A 23,177-nucleotide genomic window follows, 5' to 3' on the forward strand; every position below is an offset into this window, starting at 1 on the left:
TAGAGGGAGGTGGGAGCAATAGCTTCAGAGACACAGCCTTACTTCCTGCTTTCTCCTGCCACTCTACATCTGGAAGATTTTAGCTCTGATGTCTGGGCAGTGCTGGAAAGAATACTGGGTACTCTAGCACCCATATCATCCAGAGCTGGCACTTATGACAGTGGGATACTTTGTCGTTGTTGTTATATTGTTCACAGTATTTCACCACTGGTCATTTTGTTTGAGGTGTGCATTTTAGGCCAGCCATCGTTTTGTTTGAGGTGTGCATTTTAGGCCAGCCATGGTTAATATGCATGAGAAAAATTTGCTTACACTGGAGGCATATAAATCGCTCATAACCATTTTCCCATGGCTGTTGTGAAAGGTAGACTGGCTAGGTGGGAATTAACCTTCATTTTACAAAATAGTTTAAATTTAAGTTCTAACTAGACATGGAGTCCCAAGATCTCCACTGAAGCCATCTATATTCCTGAAGGAGGAATGATAGCAGCTCCAATCTAGATGAAACACTAAGCTAGCTATCTGGTGCTTTAAGCATCAATTGGAGCAATATGCACTCCAACTTCCTGTTCAGCTCAGAAGCCATCCTATCATTGGCAGAAAAGACAGGAAATAAAAGTCACCCAACAATGATGCATACTCCCACCCAACCCTTATAGATATCACATGTTCAACAAAAGCCACACTCATGACAGGGGTTGCCATTCAACAGATTATGAATAATTGGAAAAATTGGGATAGGCTGAATTATAGCTTTTGGTGGAACTCTTTGTGTAACATTTTCAAAATGGATAGGATAATTGCCGTGCAGCAAGGAAATTAAGAAATTCAAGGTTATTTGGGAGCCATTAACAAGATAATGTAGAGATTGAAATTAATGCATAGAATAAATATTAATTCCCTTTTGTTCATACCCATCCAGGGTGGGGGGATATTTGATGAGAGATAATTTGATGATATAAGTAATGTTAAAGTATAAAATGATTGTATTTTGTGTTATACTTATTCTAAGTTTTAAAAATGAATAAAGATTAAAAAAAAAAAAAAAAAAGCAGCCACACACATTGGAAAATAGAATGTAAAGTATTTATTTAGAACAAAAATAAGTTCACATTTTTCAAAGTGTTAACAGTAGAGTCCAAGGCACATACAACAGCAAACATGAAACAAAAAGGCCTTGGTTAGTGAACTCCAAAGCCTATAGTACAGGTTTTCTGCTGACAACCATTCATTGCCCCGACACGGACTTGTGATGACAAAGCTAAAAAAAGGAATTTTTCTCATAAGCCAAAGGCAAAAACTTATGCTATTACTCATTGTTAATAATTGTATTGCCTTCTAGTGCTGCAAGTAAAAACCATCCTTGTAAGAGCCCTGGCATGCCCTTTAGTAGGAGGCTCCCTAAATTAGTAGCCCATTGAAATGGTACCTTGCAGTAGTATGGCTGTTTATTGCCACCAAATCTGAAACCATTCTGCCTTAATTTTTAACTTTCCCAGTTTGAATCCATACCTGGGTCATTTTCTCCTCTGCTGGCTCCAAATCTAGCTATACTTGGGGGGGGGGGGGGTGAAATGAAGCTGTAAGGTTACTCAAGCCTTGGACACAGTTTGCAGACCCTCCCCCACTTCCATTAGCTGTACTGTACCATGCCACCAATTGGCCATTCACAAAATGTTGGCCTCGATTGCTGCCTACCCCCTTCCTGTGATGACACTACTATCTTCACCTTAGGGCAACTATGACAGCAGGGGACAAAAGGTTGCATTATTTACAGAATCTACCCAGAGCGCAGCAAGGTTTAGGTACCATCATCAAGAGCGAGCGTAAACAGAAAACAGATTCTAGCAAAACTACATTTTTCTAGAATCCCAATGGTCCAGTTCAGCTCTGACTACCCAAACCCCCCCCCCCCCCCCAAAAAAAAAAAAAACAAAAAAAAAAAACCCAGTGATAAACTTGATTTCTTTACAAAACCCATAGTGTAGTTTTACCATAATATATATCCCCATATAGCCCATTACTATCACGTTTGTTCCTCCCACCCCCAAATATACAGAGTATTTTTATTATGTAAACCTGTGGTTTTTTTTCTGCCCCAATTCAGAGCTTTGTTATTTCAAACTTAATGATTAGAAGCAGAACTCTGACATCAGTGAAATGCTAAGACCATGGTTGATACTGGCTGGTGAGCTTGAAAAACTACCCAGAACGGAATGCATCTCGCTCCCAGTATTAACTGGCATCCACATATCAGTAAACAAGCACCAAGTTGTTTCTTATACTGCAAGAGGTTTGTTCTGTTCAAGTTGAGTAAGACCATAGAAAGGTGATGCTAGGTATCACCGACTGGCCAGGCAGCAGAACAAATAATCTGCAGTGCCTAGATATTTATTACATTAATCACAGGGTATATTACAAAACATACAGCAAACTTTACTCACCCCCTTCACTGGCAGTGGAACTATTCAAGTATCTATACAGTGAAACCATTTCATGCATTGGTTTAACAGGTAAATTAAGTGGAATGCTATGAAAAAGAAAAGGAGGTGCTCTCCTAAGTAATTTTTAACACATTTGCTTGGAATGTAGGTCCCTTCATCTTACAGCTGGAACGGTGCTACAGGATGACGAGAACCACCTTGCAAACTTATGTCAGGACTGATGTTTTGGTTGGAAGAATGTTATGTTACTGGTTTCTCACTAGAGTAATCTAATGTCACAGCAATGGAATAAGGGGGACCAGACAGGGCAGCACCCTGTAAACCCAATGCTGATGGGGGGGCCAGATTTTAACCCAAACTTTTCCTTCTCAGTGGCTTCTTGCTTTCAGTGAGCGTGATGGTTAATCAGTGGCAGTACTATAACTATTTGAAACTTTATTGAGAATCTAATATTATACAGGTTACCCGAGTAGCGTTATGTATGACCTCTAGCTAAAAGTAGTAAGGGTTAAACATTATCTTTCTTCAGGACGCCTAGGGTGTCAGCAAAATGATAGGTCCTGACTGCCACATAAACTCAAAAGAAATCTCACTATGTACTTTTACATTTGTAGGCATTTTTTACAGAAAGGCTTAGGGGTGGTGTTGAGATAAGCACACTGGATGAATTTAATTATCTAATTCTCAGGCAGCCAGGTTAACTGAAGCTTCACCAAGGGCACCAGCTCTGTAGGTACCTTTCCCTTTTCCAGCAAACATGAAGTGTGGCTGCAGCCAGCACCACAAGTTTCTGTGCAAGAAAAGAACAGTCTTGGTTGCTTACACCCATCAAACTATGTAATGCACTATGGAAAAGGGTGGAGGGGGAAGAACGAAAAAGATATTGTGAGATAGCTGTGTTTTATTGACAATTACCTCTTCCTGCCCAAGGTTTGGATCTACTCATATAGAAACTAGAAGGGCTGTGAACCTGCCTCATCCCCCCAAAATGATCATTTTTGAACAATGGTGGACGGCAGCAACTATGCTTTCTTAAAGCATCACGTTGCATGCGGTGTCATGGTTAGAAGTCACATTGAGGAAAATGATTGGGTCATGTTTTAACTGATACAGGCAAGATATAATTCATTCAATTTTCTATACTGTTCTCCCAGGGGAGCTCAGAACGGTTTACATGAATTTATTCAGGTTCTCGGGCATTTTTTCCCCGTCTGTCCCGGCGGGCTCACAATCTATGTACCTGTGGTAATGGGGGTATTAAGAAACTTGCCCAGGGTCACAAGGAGCATCATGGGTTTGAACCCACAACCGCAGGGTGCTGAGGCTGTAGCTTTAAACCACTGCACCACAATCTCCACATTTCCTGGCAAATCTCCTCAGCAAAATGTGTTATAGATCCTTTGTTCTACCAGCAAAATCCCTAGATAAATATTACAAAACCTCCCCAAACCCCCAAAAACTCATTGCTTGTGACATTCAGGACGCCTGTGTGAGTTCCTACCCAGCAGGTGTTTGACAGTGTGGCTAAAGCAGTTCTTGCCAACACTGTGCTGAACACCACTGGCCAGTCAGTATCCCTGTGGCTGGCTGGGTAGAATCTTGTGTTTAGTTATCAACCTCGATATATCCATCGATATGGCCACTGCCTAGTCCATTGGTATGGCCGTTGGTGCAATATCCATTTGTGTTGAGTGCAGCTCTCTTCTTGGCAAGACAAATGTCTGAGGGGACACTCTTCGGTCTCTTCAGGCTCATGAAGCTTCTCTGCATCTTGTACTCCAGAAGCATGTGGTTCTGGGGAGAGAGCCCCACACAAGCCCTGTAATTAAAAGGAAATATATTTGTTCTAACTGGTTTTAAGAAAAGGTTTGGAAAAATTCCTGCAGGAAAAGTCCATATTTTGTTAAGACACGGAAGCCTCTGCTTGCCCTGGATCAGGATTACTGCTTATGGATCACCATTTCCATTACACACGGAGAAGCTAAGTTCTTACAGCCTGTGTATTTTTGAGCTTGGTTGGATTTGGACACTAACTTTCCAGTTTGGCCCCCAGCTTAGGGGTAAGAGATGAATTCCTTCTTTATTTTGATAATGTGTGTTTTTTTCATTTGAGTTTTCACACATTGCACATTTTGCACTAGTTAAGCACCACAAATATTATCCGGAGCAAGCCCGGGGATGTTTCGCAGTTAACACCTTCTTGGGTGTAAATCCGCGACAGCTTTTCCCTGGAGTTTCCAGAGGTTGCTGTGTGACTGTGGGCTTGTCCGGTTAATACTCTTAAATTAAATTATAGAATTATTTTCATTCTTTGCTCAGTTTGGAGTTGGACTTCATCTCTTTTCCTTAATCTTTGTAGACTTCTTGGGGTGAGGGAGGTTCTTTCATTCGTTAGCTTGTTGTTGTACCTCCTCCATTTAGGGTTCTATTTTTTGTCTTGCCCTGGATCAGTAGCATGGAATGTTGCTAATCTTTGGGTTTTGGCCAGGTACTAGTGACCTGGATTGGCCACCGTGAGAACGGGCTACTGGGCTTGATGGACCATTGGTCTGACCCAGTAAGGCTATTCTTATGTTCTTACAAGCTCTGTTGTAAATGCAAAATGGCTGTAGGCCATGCCAAGTGGAGGCACTACAGATCTTATAGGGGCCTTGGGGAGAAAGAGTTTAGCTATTTCATAATCATTGGTGTATACAAAGGAGTTGATTCTGCAAATGGCTACTGTTAGGTGCTAGGATGAGGTTTATGTTTATTTTTTTGACTTGCTAGATCGCCTTATCTTAAGGTCAAAGCGGTGGACAATACATTAAAATTTAACATAGTCATAGGAAAAATAATTCTAATTAAAATATTTATTTATTTATTCATTCAATTTTCTATACCGTTCTCCCAGAAGAGCACAGAACGGTTTATATGAGTTTATTCAGGTACTCAAGCATTTTTCCCTGTCTGTCCTGGCGGACTCGCAATCTGTCTAATATACCTGGGGCAATAGGGGGATTAAGTGACTTGCCCAGGATCACAAGGAGCAGCGTGGGTTTGAACCCATAACCCCAAGGTGCTGAGGCTGTAGTTTTTAACCACTGTGCCTCACTCTCCCTTAAATAGGACAGAAAACACCCATACGTATTTACATGAGTTGGGAAATATAGAAGGAAGGGAAGGAGGGGGAAAGAGGCACTATGCCTGAATGCTGTATCGACAATTATTGACATAACTAAAAATATTCTATAAGGTGAGCACATAAGTGCTTGGCATGTCTCTCCCCTACCTCTGCCCCTCCCACAGTTAACCCTTTAATTGGCAGATGGTGAAATGGCTGCTGTACGTAATTTGATGCTGAAGGAGAGCAACAGTGCTAAGTAGAGGCATTTGAGATGTAGATCTCCCATAAGATGTAGATGTAGATCTCCCATAGAAGACAAATATTGCTTCTGAGCAACAGTGCCAAAAAAAGGGCTACCTGCTATAGAATTTAGTTAACATTGTAGAACACCACCTAAAATTAGTTATGCACATAACTGCAAATTAACTCTAATTATTACTGATAATTGGTTCTTAGTGCCAATTCATGCCTTATTAATCAATAAACTTACAATTCATGCCTTATTAATCAATAAACTTACATACATGTATAAGTGGGAACCTAATAGCCACACCAAATGATATTCATAGACTTATACTGTCAGAAACCAAGTGCTATAAACTTTAGTCTGTGAAAACGGTAAAGACCTCAGTGTTTCCCAGGATAAAACTAACTATGCCAATAATACTATTGACATAGAGAAATACATCCTTGGTCTTATATTCTACCGTTATATTCTACGTGTAACGGTAGAATATAAGACCAAGGATGTATTTCTCTATGTCAATAGTATTATTGGCATAGTTAGTTTCACAGATTTTATCCTGGGAAACACTGAGGTCTTTACCGTTTTCACAGACTAAAGTTTATAGCACTTGGTTTCTGACAGTATAAGTCTATGAATATCATTTGGTGTGGCTATTAATTTTGAAGATATTCTGCTTGTATCGTGAATATTAATTGTAACTAAGTGGGAACCTATTCATGTAATTTTACATGCTTCACATGAAAACGTACATACGAGATTACAGATTTAAAGGGCGATTCCTTGCAATTCTGGAATCGGCATTCTGGTTCTTTAATCTCCAAGATACTATCTGAAGCACCTCTCCCATGTTACAATTTGGCTGGTTTAGTTTTGAGGGGCATTGGGGTCCTGCACAGACAGGAATTAGCAAGTTCTGGAAAAAAAAGAGGCAAAGTGATGGGATGGAGGGCGTAATGAGTGCTACCAACTGGAAGGACTGAGTAGCCAGCCACACTGCACCCATTGATTGGCTGTAGCTATAGATGGAACGTCCAAGTTATCTGTACTCTGCTGCTCCTTCTATGATGCTCATATGCACTGCCCCTGTGTGCTGGATGTGAGCCTTACTAGTTTAGTCACACATTAGAAACATATTAACACATACATGTGAACCTGTCTCACCCCAGCCAAGGTCAAAAGCCTAATATTGTACCTTAGAATGTTCTCAATGCAACTCCGCTGCCTGAAGAGGGCATTGACCACAGGGGTCCCCTTAGGAACCAGAGGAGCTTTGCACAAGAAGCTGAGGATAGACAAGACACTGTGGAAGGTCTGGAATTCTGGGTCATTCTCGGTACAGAAGGTAATCCGTTGGCAGAGCTCTGTGAGGATCACCAGGTCCAGGATGATGGGACTGGCAAGCAAAGAATCCTAAGGGATGATAAAATAAAAATTAGTGCATGTGGAAAGAAACCAGCAGACAGTGCAGCCAAGTGCCGAGGTCCAAGAGATGTGGCCTTAGGAGACCCTTAGGTCCGTTGCTCCTACCCTCTGCAAGCCTTAATACTCAAGGATAAAGAAGGGGCTTGAATCTTCTTCCAATGTCCCCTCAAATGGAGGTCGTGTATGAGGTCAGTGACCACCCGTTACTGCAGAAACTTCCACTATTTAATGTTAGGTGAAACAGAGCCAACAGCTTTTAATCCATATAAGCATAGAGATATATTTTCAAAACAATTGCACTGACAAAGTTCCATAGCAGCCTATGAATTTTTGCAAGTCTAAGTGCTTTGAAAATGAGTCCCTTACGGCTTTGATTGAGCTGAAATTTCTGGAGCTTTTAGATACCACAGACAAGCAAACCAAAGGTCAAATAAAGAAAAATCAAGAAGAGAGGTTAGAGTACCTCGCAAGTGTTGTGGAGGACGATGGTGTTGCTGCCACCCATCATTATTTCGGAAGTGTATTCGTCCATTGCCCGCTTGCTGTCTCCCACATAGGGGACATATTTAATCACCACCTGCAGTTCAGTAATGTGAATTATTAGTATTTCAATTCCTTTCAGAGTCCAAGCTAATGCCACGACACATAGGACAACTTATCCCTTTGCACCTGAATTTGGTCAATAAGGGCAAGATCAGAAAACAGTTTCCCACCCATCACAAATCTAGACAGATAATGGCAAAACTTTCAGAATACAATTCAAAAAAAGCACTTCGTCTGAAATGACTACCAAAACAACAAATGTGGCTAACCACTAATAGATTAAATATTGGAGGAAGGCATAAGTGCTCCTAGTAATAGGCTAGGAAAGTTCTGGCCTAACTACCATACTTAGGAGCCATCAACATCAGTCAGTTTTTGGGTTTTTTTGGAGTGGGGGATTCTCTCTCTTTTTGAAAAATCACCAGAGGCATACCCTCTCTTTTCTATTCAATAATATTTTAATTTGATAGCGAAGTGCCATGTTTAGAGATAGAACTATCAATAAAGTTAGTTCACAAAATCAAGGCACGACGTCTTTATACCGTAATAAACGGCATGATGTCTTAAACTAATCTAATTAAAAGCTATTAAACGCTGAGGTGCCATTTTCAAAAGCCAGTGAACAGCTTTTTGCTGCGAAGAACTTTGGACCAAATGCAGGTCAGTGACTTCTATGCTAATAATATTAATAATAGGGGATTCAGTGAGCAGGGTTTGCCAGGCTTACAGTTTTGCATGGGGTTTGCTCCTGAAGAAGCATGAAATGGGGAAACCTCCGAAGAGCTTTGCATGATGAATCTTGCATGAAATTGCCACATTGAGCATAATTCCTCAGTCCAAGCACTGGATTTACATTCAAAAGTTAAGTATAACACTTATTAGTAACAAGCAAGGACAGAGGATAAGAATATATTTTTGAGTCTTATATTTTTCTTATTTAAATAGGAGGAGGTTTTTATAACTGATGATGATGGGAATAGACTTAGTAGATAGACAGGTTATTCACCCTCTCCAAGGTAGAGAGAACGAGGGGGCACTCTCTAAAAGTTAAAAGGGGATAGATTCCGTACAAATGTAAGGACGTTCTTCTTCACCTAGAGAGTGGTAGAAAACTAGAACGCTCTTCCAGAGGCTGTTATAGGGGAAAACAACCTCCAGGGATTCAAGACAAAGTTAAACAAGTTCCTTCTGAACTGGAACGTACGTAGGTAAGGCTAGACTCAGTTAGGGCACAGGTCTTTGACCTAAGGGCTGACCCAGCAACAGCAATTCTTATGTTCTTATGATAATTAGGCCAGAACTTTTAGCCTATTATCAGGAGCACTTGAAGTCTTTTCCTTCCTCCAATATTTAATCCATTAGTGGTTAACCACATTTGTTGTTTTGGTAGTCATTTAAATCTTACAGAACTGCACACAATAAAGGCATCATCTATGATATCAAAGCACACACCATTTAACAAAAAAAAACCAAACCAAACAGTTGCCTGTGGCCACTTCACAGAACTTGGTCATCTCTTCTCTGCATCATATCTGAGCAAAAGCTTGAGCAAGAAGGACCATTTTTAATGGCCTTTTGAAAGGAGGTGTTATCGGTCATCACACTTAAAACCATAGGCAGTTGGTTCCACTTAACAGGTCTTGCTATAGAGAATGCGTAACTGAGGACTGAAAAGAACAAACAACGAAGGTGACTGATCGATGTTCAATTTCCTTTATTAAATGTAATGACTCGACATGATCGTGTTTTGGCCCTGAGGGACCTGCCTCAGGAGTCTGAATTCTCAATGAAGGATCAAAAAATATAAAAGGTACGTAGTCTTCTATTGTCGGTGTTATAAATACAATCAAAACCACCTACACTTGCTGTCAGAAGGTGTATGCCGCTGTAAATGTAAAGTTTTCCTTTTTTTTTTTTCCTTTTCACTTTACATTGACAGCATACACCTTCCGACAGCAAGTGTAAGTGTTTTTGATTGTATTACAACACGGTGTCAGGTCAAAAGCGCGCTGGGACAAAGGCGCGTGCAGATAATTGAGCGCAGTGCGGAGGCGCGCGCCGCAGAAAATTACTGTTTTTCCGGCTCCGACGGGGGGTCGTGGGGGGGAACCCCCCTAGTTTACTTAATAGAGATCGCGCCGCGTTGTGGGGGGTTGTAACCCCCACATTTTACTGTAAACTTAACTTTTTCCCTAAAAACAGGGAAAAAGTGAAGTTTACAGTAAAATGTTTACAGTGAAGTTTACAGTAAAATATTTTTTGATCCTTCGATTCCCGAGGCAGGCCCCTCAGGGCCAAAACATGATCTTGTCAAGTCATTTCATTTAATAAAGGAAATTGAACATCGATCAGTTACCTTCGTTGTTTGTTTTCTGCTTTCACCGTTTGTGAAGGTGGTATCTCCTGTTTTTTTGTGATAACTGAGGACCAGACCATGCCACCTCCTGAGAATGGGTCAGAGTCCAAGAGCCACTGGGAGTCCATGTTCAGGGGCAACTCTGAGCCACATGGCAAAGCAGAAAGAGTAAGAAATAAATGGAAGGGTCTAGTGAAGGTTAGTCAGACATTTTACTGGACTCTAATAAGGTTTCAGGTCCAAGCTTTAAAAAAGGCAAGATTACAAACTTTAAAGAGTCGATAGTCAAAGCTACTTAACTGGCCAGAAATGGTTCCTCGTCAATTAAGTTGCTTGTGTGAGGCTCTGTTTCTTGTAAGCATAGTGTATGAGCAATTGCTTATACATTTTACATGGTTGCTCAGAAAAATACTGACCTGACCTTCAAACAAAATTTAACAATAAAAAAATTTTTTAACTAAGCTAAATCAATGACCAAATTTTGTGATTTTTTTGTGCTATATACAGGAATGCATACTAATATTGGGATCAAACACAGTTTTCTGTTAACTTGTTGCTCACATTAAAAAAATCTGCACGCACCCGGTCACTCCTTAGAGGGAATGTTGGTGGGGCTATCTGCTGATATTGGCTCTTAATTAGTTAGTGAACCTGAATTTCAGCACCAGTCACTACACTGAAAACTAGCTATTTTGTAGGCACAGTTGGCACTTATGCAGTTAAATGCCATTAAGTACTTGACCGCCCAAGATAACCAGACAAATCTTTATCCTGTTTCACTTGAGCGATTAAGCGCTGAATGTCACACTTAATTGGATAAGAGATAGACAGCCACGTACACCTGGTTATTCAATACCAGTGCTCAAGCTTGGCACAGCATTAAACATCTGGGCATAATGCCAGCAGTGGACAAAAACACTGACCATTATTGGCTGAATATTTACGCTTTAAGCTTCTCCATCAGCTCTGTGCTCCAACAAAACTGTGCTAGACAGGAGAAACTAGAGAGCTTCTAACTGGAGCATGGGTGGAAAATAGAATTTCCCCCCTTTCAGCAATAGGGTTTCAACCAAAACTAAGATCCCTAAATGCTTTTCCCTCTCGAGGTTTGTGTCAGGTCCTCTGTGTGATGCTCGAGGCAACGGTTTTATTACAGAGCCAACCAACGTGCCGAATACAGAAGAGGATAGGCTATCCTTACATCCTGCTATTATCGATATCACAAATATGGGGGGGAAACAGAAACCAAGCCCACAAAGACATCTCTATCAAAGGAAATTCAAGGTCAAAGGGTCCTTAGAGAATGACATGGGGACAAATTTTTCCCTGCCCCGCCCCCCCCCCCCCCCCGGGAACTCATTTTCCTGTCCCTGCCCCATTCCTGCAAGCTCTGTCCTCACCTGCACAAGCCTCAAACACTCTAAAATCATAAATGTTTTGAGGTGTGTGCGGTTAAGGTAGAGCTTACAGGAATGGGGCAGGGACAGGGACAGCAACAAAACACAGGGACAGGGAAGTTTGAGTTCCTGCGGGGATGGGGAAAAATTTGTCCCCGTGTCATTCTCTAGTCCTTAATATCACAGCTAAAAGTAATAAACCAGAGCTGCAGCTATGAGCAAAGGAGTGGAGGAGCAGCATTAGCTCACTTACACAGTGATCGGGTTTCTCCGAAGGCCCGTACAAGATGGAGTTGGACTGTACCATGTCATCTACCACATTGCTCTTTGAGATTTCCTTGGAGCGGAATTGTTGGGGAGCTGACAGATTCTTGCCATCATTGTTTCCTAAATGGTTGTAGCTGACGATAGATACAGTCTGAGGGTGTAAAATACAAAATAAAAAAAGACCCACAGATAATATGGTTTGAAGGACACATATCTTAGCCAACCACAGAAAGGTTACATCCGAGAATGAACTTTAATATATGTTCTTTGCTTAAGCCTTATTATTTGTTAGTCGTTCCTGCTGTCTAATTCTTAAGTTTCTCTCAAGAGCTATTCTCTAGGTTGGCTAAGAGATGGAAAGAAACTGATCAAGAATGTTGAACCTCTTCAGTGCCCTCTTTGGCCAGCAGAGGTCACCTGTCCAGAATGTCATTTTTCCCTCTCCCCTTCAGGCATCACCTCCATTTCTTGGTCCCCTACATCAGTGTTTCTCAACTCGGTCCTGGAGTACCCCCTTGCCAGTCAGGTTTTCAGGCTATCCACAAAGAATTTGCAAAAACTTGATTTGCATGCACAGCCTCCTTTATATGCAAATTTATTTCATGCATATTTATTGTGAATAGCCTGAAAACCTGACTAGCAAGGGGGTACTCCAGAGGACTGAATTGAGAAACACTGCCCTACACAGTAGCCACAATGAGATTTCAAGCTACAAACCAGGCCTTTAGCTCACTGATATTTCAGCTTATGACCAATTAGAGATTCCTGACTCAGAGTCCCCGTTTCTTGATCCTCAAAAGCACAGCATATGAATTACCTTCAAACCAGCACTGATGAGGAAATCTACCAACACGGACTTGATTTTGGTCTGTCCCGACTTGAAATCATCTCCACCAATGAAGACCCGATGCTTAATGGCCAGGTCCACGGCACCAGGGACAAAGGTATTCTGTGGTGACCCATTAATATAGGCACAGCCCTCCAAAATACTGGCCACAGCGAAAAGCGTGGAAGGAGACACCTCACGATCACACTGAAAAAAAAAAAAAATTGTCTTAAAAAAAATGTTTAAAAAGGAACTGACTGGCTTCATTAAACAGGAAGGATAAACAGCTTTAACACTTGTGGACAGGGGTCCAAGGTTCATACAAAAGTAGCCTAAACCTCTGGCTATGGATCTGCCACCACTGTTGCAAATGACAAGCTCTAGGTAGAACAAGAAAATCTGTGTTACAAATAATGTCATTTATAAAATTAGATTTTAGTAAAGCTTGCATGCAATAGATATTTAAAAAAGAATCGAGTGGAGTCAGGAAACTCCAGACCTGTGAGCCTCACGTCTGTCCCTAGAAAGATGGTTGAAGCGCTGATTAAAGATAGCATAGTCCAGCACTTGGATACACACGACCTGATGAGAGCCAGTCAACATGGATTCAGGAAAGGGAAATCATGTTTGACGAATTTACTTCAATTTTTTGAGACAGTGAACAGACAAATTGATAGTGGAGAACCGGTGGATATTATCTACTTGGACTTCCAGAAAGCATTCGATAAGGTTCCACATGAAAGACTTCTCAGGAAACTACAAAGCCATGGAATAGAGGGAGATATACTAAGATGGATAGGCAAATGGCTAGAGAACAGAAAGCAGAGAGTGGGCATAAATGGGAAGTTGTCAGACTGGGAGAAAGTAACTAGCGGTGTAACCCAGGGCTCGGTACTTGGGCCCATATTATTTAATATTTACATAAACGACCTAAAAAAGAGAAAACATCCAGTAAAATCATCAAGTTTGCAGATGACACAAAACTATGCCGAACAATCAGATCGCAGAAGGATAGCGAGGAAATAGAGCTACTTGAGTTGATTGGAGAAATGAGCAGAGAAATGGCAGATGAAGTTTAATGTGGAAAAATGCAAAGTGATGCATTTAGGTAGAAAGAATATGGAACACAAGTATATAGAATGTCAGGTACAACTCTGGGAACGACCAAACAAGAAAGGGACCTGGCGTACTGATAGATAGGACCCTGAAACCGTCAGCACAATGTGCGGCAGTGGCGAAAAAAACAAATAGAATGCTAGGCATGATAAAGAAGGGAATCACAAGTAGATCGGAGAAAGTTATAATGCTGCTTTATAGAGCGATGGTCAGACCACACTTGGAATACTGCGTTCAGCATTGGTCTCCATACCTAAAGAAGGATATAAAACTGCTGGAGAGGGTGCAGAGACGAGCAACGAAGCTAGTGAAAGGTATGGAGAACCTGGATTACGAGGGGCGACTTTAGGAGACTGGGGCTGTTCTCCCTTGGGAAGAGGAGACTGCGAGGGGGATCTGATCGAGTCTTTCAAAATACTGAAAGGAATCGACAAAATAGAGCAGGAAAAACAGTTATTTACAATGTCCAATGTGACACGGACAAGAGGGCATGGACTAAAGCTGAGGGGGGACAAGTCCAGGACAAATATCAGGAATTTCAGTTTCACGCAGCAGGTGGTGGACACCTGAAATGCTCTCCCGGAGGAGGTGGTTGCGAAATCCACCATTCTAGGATTTAAGGGTAAACTAGATGCACATCTCCCTATAAGAAGCATAGAGTGATATGGGGACTAAATCTATGCCAGGGTACACTTGGCAGGGCCTCCGCGTGTGCGGATCACCAGACTTGATGGACCTAAGGTCTGATCTGGAGTTGGCAATTCTTATGTTCTTAAAAGTGCACATTTAACATCCTGAATATCCTGTATGGTAATAAATGTAAGCATACTTAAGAGTACCCTGATTGCTATTCGATGTATTGTAAAGGTGGTTAATAAATTCAAAATAATTATCCCCCTCCTTCACTAACACGGTATGAGCGTCGGAGCAGTTACTGACACTGCCGGCGCTAAAACCTATGCTATGCATTTGTAAAAGAGGAGGTATAATTGCAGAGGGTACTGATAAATAAAATATGAACTAAACTAACCATTTTTGCATCCTATTCTTTCATAAGATGTACGTAAGTACGTATGTATGTATGTATCCCACACACATGTATACCCCGCACCCATATATACCCCACATAAAAAGAGCCTAATTTCATATTGTATATACCCCACATTTATTGCAATAAAATAAAAAATTGTATATTACTCCTATTGGAAAGCATTGATTTTTTTTTTTTTAAATAAAATTCATGTATAACCTACCCTTGTGTATACTCTGACTCTTGCAAAAAAAAAAAAAAAAAAAATTAAATGCAGGTTATAAATGTGAAAGACAGTAATCGCATTAGAAAGTGGAATCATGTTTGCAAAATAAGGTCCTTGACGGCACTGAACTTTTTCTGTAGCTAAAATGAAGCTATTTTTTCTACGATCATTTGCTTGTGAATCTCTTTACAGCCAATTATTAAACTCATGTTTAACTGAAGCAGACCTAGGAACCAAGAGAGATTACTATTTCACCGACAATGTCAGCTCAACAAAATTTGGCTAAGTGAAAGTCATATTACGATCTTTAAGGGGTCTAGAAGGGAGAAATGCAGCATTTGTCTTAATCCACCACTGAAACCCCTCCCCCCTATAATTCAGAAGTTCTCAAGTAGGGGTGGAAAAATTGAATTTCTTTTGGTAGGGGAGAGCAAGGAGGGGCAAAAGGGCACTCAAGAGGAGTTGTGTGTGTTGAAACGCCATCACAAAAACAATCCCCAGTCATTCTCCAGGATGGAGACGTGTCCCTGCATTTTGGAGCCGGTATAGACAAAGTTCTCTCTGTACAGCAGTGAGATCAGGATTTTGCACCAGAGGAGAACACGAAAGCAGCCAGAGGTGCAAGTGAAAGTGAAGTCCAATCAGCTGTTTTCTGTTACCACCAGCTGAGGCCAACAGGAGCTGAACTTCAACCCAGATATTTTAAAGAACAAAGGACAGGGAGCATCGGACCAGGCAGAGCAGAAGCACCTTCACCCTCCTCCACCCCTCCAGCCTGTCTTCCATGTCTTAAACACTGGCTCCTAGGATCAAAGGCTGCATTTCAGGTGCAAGTTTTCTTTATTGATTTACATAGTTGATTGTTTGAAGAATAATTAGTGTTTACTTTTTATAATCTAATCAGGAACAAGGAGGTTGTTATTGCCTGTAGTTATTAAAGAGACTGTTGCCAATCTGAAAACCAAAATGTACTGGGGCAAATTTTCTTGTTTGTATATGAGGTTTCTGATTCTTGCCACACACAGAAAGGACTTTCTCCTATGCATATCAATAAACATCTTTAAAGAATGAATCAACAAATCCTCAAAGTTGCAGAAAATCCAGCATGCTATAGATCTCTGTGAAAACTCCTGGCTACCTGCTCTGTGGGGTACTAGCCACAGGTTGCTGGCTTGACCACAGAAACCATAGAATGGCTGCCAGGGTGGTAGGTAGGGGAAAATTAGAGAGGGAAGTGTCCAGTAAAAACATAGATGCAGGCTTTCCAAGCATAGAAACATGACGGCAGATAAAGGCCAAATAGCCCATCCAGTTTGCCCTTCCACACCATCCATTATCTCCTCTTCCCCTTAAGAGATCCCACGTGCCTGTCCCACGCTATCTTGAATTCAGATACAGTCTTCATCTCCACCATCTCAACCGGAGACTATGCCAAGCAACTACTACCCTTTCTGTAAAGAAGTATTTTCTTATATTACTCCTGACCTATCACCTCTTAACTTCATCCTATGCCCTCTCCTTCAGGAGTTTTCTTTCATTTGAAAGACTCACCTCCTGTACATTAACGCCACAGAGATATTTAAACATCTCTATCATATCCCCTCTCTCCCGTCTTTCTTCCAGAGTATAAGTAATAAGGAAAAAGAAAGTGTCTTAGTTAGTGTCAAGTTGTCCATGAGGACAGCACAGAGGGTTCAATTACAAATTAGATCTCTAAATCCAAAGGATAAGAACTCAGGTATATACTCTTTAGTGAAGTTTTTACTTCCTATCATTGGTCTGTTCCGGAAAACCAAGTAGAGGGTAAAAACTCCTACCTTACAGGAGAAAAATGCTTTAGCAAAAAGAAAAGGGAATAAAATATTCCTCAGTGACCACACAACACCAAATATACATAGAGGGCGAGCAAAGATTAACTAAATAATTGAACCCTTCATACTAACACACTCGTACAATAGACGGTTTAATTTGCATACACACAACTTAACTTGACACTAATTAACTTGACACTAATTAACTAAGACACTTTCTTTTTCCTTATTACTTATAGTATTGGTAGCTTCAAAAAAATTTGATATTGAGATATTTCTTCCAGAGTATACATATTAAGGTCTCTACATCTGTCCTCGTAGGATTTATGACAAAGACCACTAACCAATTTTGTAGCAGCCTTCTGGACCCTATTGATATCTTTTTGAAGGTGCGGTCTCCAAAATTGCACACAGTATTGCAAATGGGGCCTCACCAGAGACTTATACAACATTATCTCTTCCCTTTTCCTACTGGCAATTCCTCTTCTTATGCACCCAAGTATCTTCCTGGCTTTGACTGTCACCTTTTAGAACATAAGAACATAAGAATTGCCATCTCCGGATCAGACCCATGGTCCATCGAGTCCGGCGATCCGCACACGCGGAGGCCCAGTCAGGTATACACCTGATTGTTCTAATCACCCATATCCCTCTATGCCTCTCATAAGGAGATGTGCATCTAATTTGCCTTTGAATCCTAGCACAGTGGATTCCTTAATAACCTCCTGTGGAAGAGCATTCCATGCGTCCACCACTCGCTGCGTATAGCAGAACTTCCTGACATTTGTCCTGGACCTGTCACCCCTTAGCTTCAAACCATGTCCTCTTGTCCGTGTCACATTGGACAATGTAAATAATTTGTTTTTCTGCTCTATTTTATCGATGTCTTTCAGTATTTTGAACGTCTCTATCATGTCCCCTCGCAGCCTCCTCTTCTCAAGGGAGAACAATCCCAGTTTCTTGAGTCGTTCCTCGTATTCCAATTTCTCCATACCTCTTTTCTATCCATTCTACCACCCTGATATCATCAGACACAATCACCTCCAAGTCCTTCTCTTCTGCAACACACAGAAGTACTTTGCCTCCTGTTCTCCTAGATTTTTTGAAGCCCAAAAGCATTACCTTGCATATTTTAGCATTAAATCTTAGTTGCCAATTACTAGACCATTCTTCAAGCTTTGCCAGATCCCACCTCATATTATCCACACCCTCCAGGATGTCTACTCTATTACAGAGCTTGGTATCATCTGCAAAAAGACAAACTTCGCCAGACAGTCTTTCCGCAATATCACTCACAAAGATGTTAAATAGTGGAGTGCCACAGGGATCTGTCCTTGAGCCGACTAACATCCTTTTCCTCCAAGCAAATGCCATTTACACATAAGAAAAGAGAAGCTATGTGGGGACTGTCATATCCAAGGTATGAAACAACTGGATATTTCAGAATAGGAGTCAACTTTTGAAAATGATTGTGGGAGTGCTGAAAACTCAAAATTCACAACAAACTCCCCCTCACCCAGCAAAGAAAACCAGAATATATCTGGTGGTGAACAACCAACCAGCATCTGAATATCAGGAGCAGGGCAGATAATGTAGGCAAATCTCTCTCAATCTCTAGCATTTCCCCTGGTACTCAAATAACATAATAGCCTTACTGGGTCAGACCAAACCAATGGTCCATCAAGCCCAGTAGCCCATTCTCAGTGGCCAATCCAGGTCACTAGTACCTGGACAAAACCAAAGGAATAGCAACATTCCATGCTACTGATCCAGGGCAAGCAGTCTCTCAATAAGACTAGAGACTTTTCCTCCAGGAAACTGTCCAAACCTTTCTTAAAACCAGCTACACTATCTGTTCTTACCACAACCTCTTGCACTGGGTTCCAGAGCTTAACTATTCTCTGAGTGAAAAAAGGTTTCTTCCTATTGGTTTTAAAAGTATTTCACTGTAACTTCATAGAGTGTCCCCTAGTCTTTGTAACTTTTGATGGCCAGTGACCACCCTGTAGAGTCTGCATGAGATTCTTTGCCACATGCTGACCCTGAGCTCTGGAAGTCCAGTAAGGATCACAGTTTGAAGTCTCAGAGATTACATTCAACAGTCCAAAGCACAGAAGCATGCACTCATACTAAGCCACTATGTTTGGGCTGCCTGCAAGAAATTGCTCCAGCAGCCAAAGAACAAGCTGAGGGGGGGGGGGGGACAAGCCTAGGACAAATGCCAGGAAGTTCTACTTCACACAGCGAGTGGTGGACACCTGGAACGCTCTCCAGGTGGAGATTGCTGCAGAACCCACCATTCTAGGATTTAAGGGCAAGTTAGATGCACATCTCCTCAAAAGATGCATAGAAGGATACGGGTGACTAAGTTTCTGCCAGGTTACACCTGGATGGGCCTCCGCGTGAGCGGATCACCAGACTTGATGGACCCAAGGTCTGATCCGGAGATGGCAGTTTTTATGTTCTTATGTTCAGGGAGCCGAACTGAGGTCTGGGAGATGGTCGCAGAGCTTTACAAAGAGCCAAGAACAGGGATTTAGCAGTTGAACATGAGGAATGCCTGGGAGCCAAAACAAGAAATGCTGTTCTATAAATGGCATCCCAAGTTACACACTCTTTATTGAATAGCACTTATTGATAGGATCTGCATCCAGTTTTTGGCACGAGAACTTACACCAACAAACCTGGTATAATTCCTTGCACCTAGATGAGATGCAGCACTCCTATATTCTCTAATATCACATGCGTCTTTTGCGAACGCTACTAACCTGCCCATGTCTTTCTCTTGGCCATGCCTCCTTTAGAGCTGTGCACGGAAAAAAATTTACATGTGCATCTTTATGGGAAAAGTACCTAGCAAGATGTGTGTCTAAATTCAAATTGTTGCCAATTAGCTCCAATAACTAATTGTTGGCTCCAAATTTTTGGTGTTAATTAGCTCATTACTCAAACTGCGTGCCCAAATTTGTGCACACAACTTTTTATGCGCCATTTGTAGATGAGTAAAGGATGAGAAGAAGAGTTCCTCACCTCAACGGCCTTCAGGAGGTTCTCCGCAGTGTCATTCACACCAGGAACAATATCGCAGAAACGTTCTGTGTTTGCAGTCCACAAGACAACGATTTTATCCACACCACTGGTCATCTTGAATTCCTGAATGTCTTGGCGGATTCGCAGGAGCTGAAATAAAAGATGCAACAGCTGTAAAACCAGATGTAATGGACCTTGGTAAGGTGACCTGGCTTAGCTACTAAAGTGATCCAGTTCCAAAATGGCTACTGCAGCAACCACAACCAAGAGAGACTATTGTGATGGAGCTTCGCTTGAATCCTCATCACTTCCCAAACTGGCCTGTGAACCCATCAACATAGCCATGAGATACTGACATAGTTGGGGGCAAAGAACTAGGGAGCACTGCCTATGTTGATTAGGTTGAAAGTTGTTTGAAGACTTCAAGGAGCAGGCCTGAGAAGTAAAGTATGATGTTCTCTGCACTGGTTATTTGGTTATAGTGTGGCTGGTGAAGTTCATCCCCCTCTTCACCTGCTCAGCTTTAGTCCCATGAATCACATTGTCGGCACGCTCCTCCTGATTGGCTGCAATGAACTCTGGGATGTAGATAGAAGGCCTGGGTTTCATTTTCTCCATGAAAGGCCTTAGCTGCTCCTGAAGCTGCCAGTCCAGAACTTCTGCCCGACTCATAGCCTCTGCCAGGTTCAAAGAGGAAATATCCCATCCTGGAAGACAAACAGATTTGGCTTTAGATTCCATCTAGGGCCTCTTTTACTCTTACGTTTCTCACCGTCAACAACTGCTGCCCCCTTGGCTCAAAATTATTGCAGTAGTCAAGTGGATTACTTGGGGAGGAGGCGTTTATGGATGAAGAGAGCCTACACTTATACACGTCTCCCTCCATATTTGTGGGGGTTAGGAGCAGAGCCGGCCTGCGAATATGGAAAAGTCACAAATAACTTTTAAGGCCGACTGATCCACTCCCGCCTCCCTCCTGGATCTCTCCACACCTTGCCTGGTGGTCTAGCAGTGAAGCGGGGCAGAAGTGATCTTCCTACACTCCTGCCCCGTGCAGAGCCGTCAACAAAAATGGCTGCCTTGAGTTCCCTCTACAGTGGGAGGTGGGGGTGGGTCAGGGTTTAGAAACTTGTGAATAACCGAAGTCACGAGTCCTAAACCTGCAAATTTGGAGGGAGAAGTGTACTCAGGAACTATGGTCTTCTGGACTCTCACAAATCCCCTTCCATGTAGCCCAGGCACCATGATAACTGTCCCTAGGAGGAATACAGTTCAGAGGGAGAACCAGTGATGTCTTATGAACTAAACAGCTACTTAGACTAGTATCTTGCTCTTCTGCCCCCCCCTCCCCGGGGACTCCTCAGTAGAATTTTTAATCATGGCTGACCTAAGTACTGGAAATCTAAGCAGAGGACGGTATGGAACCCAGGTCTCCCAAATAGCAATGCAATGAGCTGTTGATAGGGCCACAGGTCAACACTAAACATCACCACTTAAGTACCATATGGCATGCCAGGTTGTGAAGTTAAGTTAAGTCACTGATCTAGAAATTCTGCTTCCCAAATTATACAACCCCTCCCCCTTCCACCAAGGGCCAGACACCACCTACCATCAAAGATGATATCATTAGGATGGACCATGGGAAGTAGGTCACGGAAAGGCACATAGACATCTCCAGCAGGACCTGTGCCCAAACAGACTGTGGAAGCCTGGAGTACCGACCCATAGTAATTTGCATGCTGGGAAAAGCAAAAGAACCTGGTATGAAGTAAATGGCAGCCATCCCGACCCATCAATTCAACTCCACCAAGATAAGAAACATCAAGCACTTTGAGCTCTTTTGTTTATTTAAAGTAAAACAATAAAAATTAGCCAAAGAAATGCTTCATATTAGTTGTCAGGACCAGATTGAATCTTTTACTACTATTAATACTGCTACTTATTTCTACAGTGCTACTAGACATATGTAGTGCTGTACATTAAAATGTTCAAGAGACAGTCCCTGATCAGTAGAGCTTAAAATCTAAAATCAACCCTCTCAGACACTATTTTAAACACCACTGCACTTACAGAATTCTACTATTTTGAAAACACATGTGAAAAAAAAATCATATTTATTTCAAAGTCTGCATTAGCTTATCAGCAGTGGAGAGAACAAATACCACACATTTGCAATTTAATGTAACATAATGCTTGTTTTCCACTTGGCACTAGGTGTGGAGCTCAGATAGGGTCACTGCACTGGTGACATCACTGTGGAGAAAGTGACACTCCAGATGTAGCTGAAGGATCTTGCAAAGGGGACCTAAAAAAAACCCTGAACACACTATCTCAGGCCTCTTCATTCCTGGATCTCCCAACTGCTATGACAAAGCTTTGCTCTGGGTAAAACAGTAACAGAATCAGAAACCAAGATCATAGAATTTGGACAGAGGGAAAAAAATAGTTCCAGCTTGGTGACCCTTGGCCTAGTTTGCAATGGCATTGATAAAGCATTGTTGCATTATCCCACTGCCTTCTGTCAGCCGAGCAGAGAATGCTGTCATATTAGAAGGGAGCAAAAGATTCTGGTTTCCTTACAGGCATCCTGCCCAGAGATGATTTGAGGCCAGAAATTCCACAAATATTTCATATTTAACCACTTGAGCAGTGAAACCAGACCGCCACATCTCCAATCTGCTGACTATGTCGCCCAATTACAAAACATTCAGGAAAGAACTTAAAACCTTTCTATTCAAGAAATTTGTCAAATGATCTAACTAAACCTGATAGACCCTCCACAGATCCCGACGCAAACTACATCTATTAACCATGTATTCTCCCTGTTGTAAACCGCCTAGAACTGAAAGGTATTGGCGGGATAGAAGACACTAATGTAATGTAATGTCCCTTAGACAGTTAAGGAACTGGGGGGGGGAGGGGGGCATGCAACAGATCTATAACTCTGATTCTGTAGGGCCACAGACAGCCTGATCCTTAATTCAGAATCAAGTACATTTAATGAATATTCATTGGGGGGGTGGGGCGGCTTCTGAAGAGCACTCTATTCTTTGGCCAGTCCCCCTCTCTTCCAAACAACGCAAAGCTAGAGTTGTAGCAGACAATAACACTTTACCAGATTTTTGGCTAGGTTAGGGTTGAAATAGAAGCCAAGCAGGTGCTAAACCAAGCATTATTTTGTTATAATATAATTATATATTTGCATATGTGAGAGATGCAAAATTAAAATTATCAGTGATTTTGTGCTGAAACTGTGGCACTGAAGGGTGAATTCAAGTTACCCAGGTAGGAAACCAGGAAGTGGAAAGGCAAGGGTCTGCTCATACTAGGGACTTTATTACGGGAAGACTCGATTG

General features: G+C 41.8%; 1 protein-coding gene across 1 annotated transcript in view; it reads right to left on the reverse strand.

The window, feature by feature from the left end:
• Positions 1-1,072: 1,072 nt before the first annotated feature.
• ISYNA1 (inositol-3-phosphate synthase 1) overlaps positions 1,073-23,177 on the reverse strand; it is a 31,543-nt gene continuing 9,438 nt past the window's right edge. Inside the window, exons 4-11 of the mRNA XM_033956847.1 lie at positions 21,431-21,560; positions 20,335-20,528; positions 19,822-19,971; positions 12,600-12,815; positions 11,769-11,933; positions 7,683-7,796; positions 6,990-7,207; positions 1,073-4,263 (exon numbers count right to left, since the gene is read on the reverse strand). Of these exons, the coding sequence (XP_033812738.1) occupies positions 4,050-4,263; positions 6,990-7,207; positions 7,683-7,796; positions 11,769-11,933; positions 12,600-12,815; positions 19,822-19,971; positions 20,335-20,528; positions 21,431-21,560 (1,401 nt within the window). The 3' untranslated portion in view covers positions 1,073-4,049. The remainder of the gene's footprint in view (positions 4,264-6,989; positions 7,208-7,682; positions 7,797-11,768; positions 11,934-12,599; positions 12,816-19,821; positions 19,972-20,334; positions 20,529-21,430; positions 21,561-23,177) is intronic.

Source organism: Geotrypetes seraphini, chromosome 8 (genome assembly GCF_902459505.1).
Source record: "Geotrypetes seraphini chromosome 8, aGeoSer1.1, whole genome shotgun sequence".
NCBI lineage: Eukaryota > Metazoa > Chordata > Amphibia > Gymnophiona > Dermophiidae > Geotrypetes > Geotrypetes seraphini.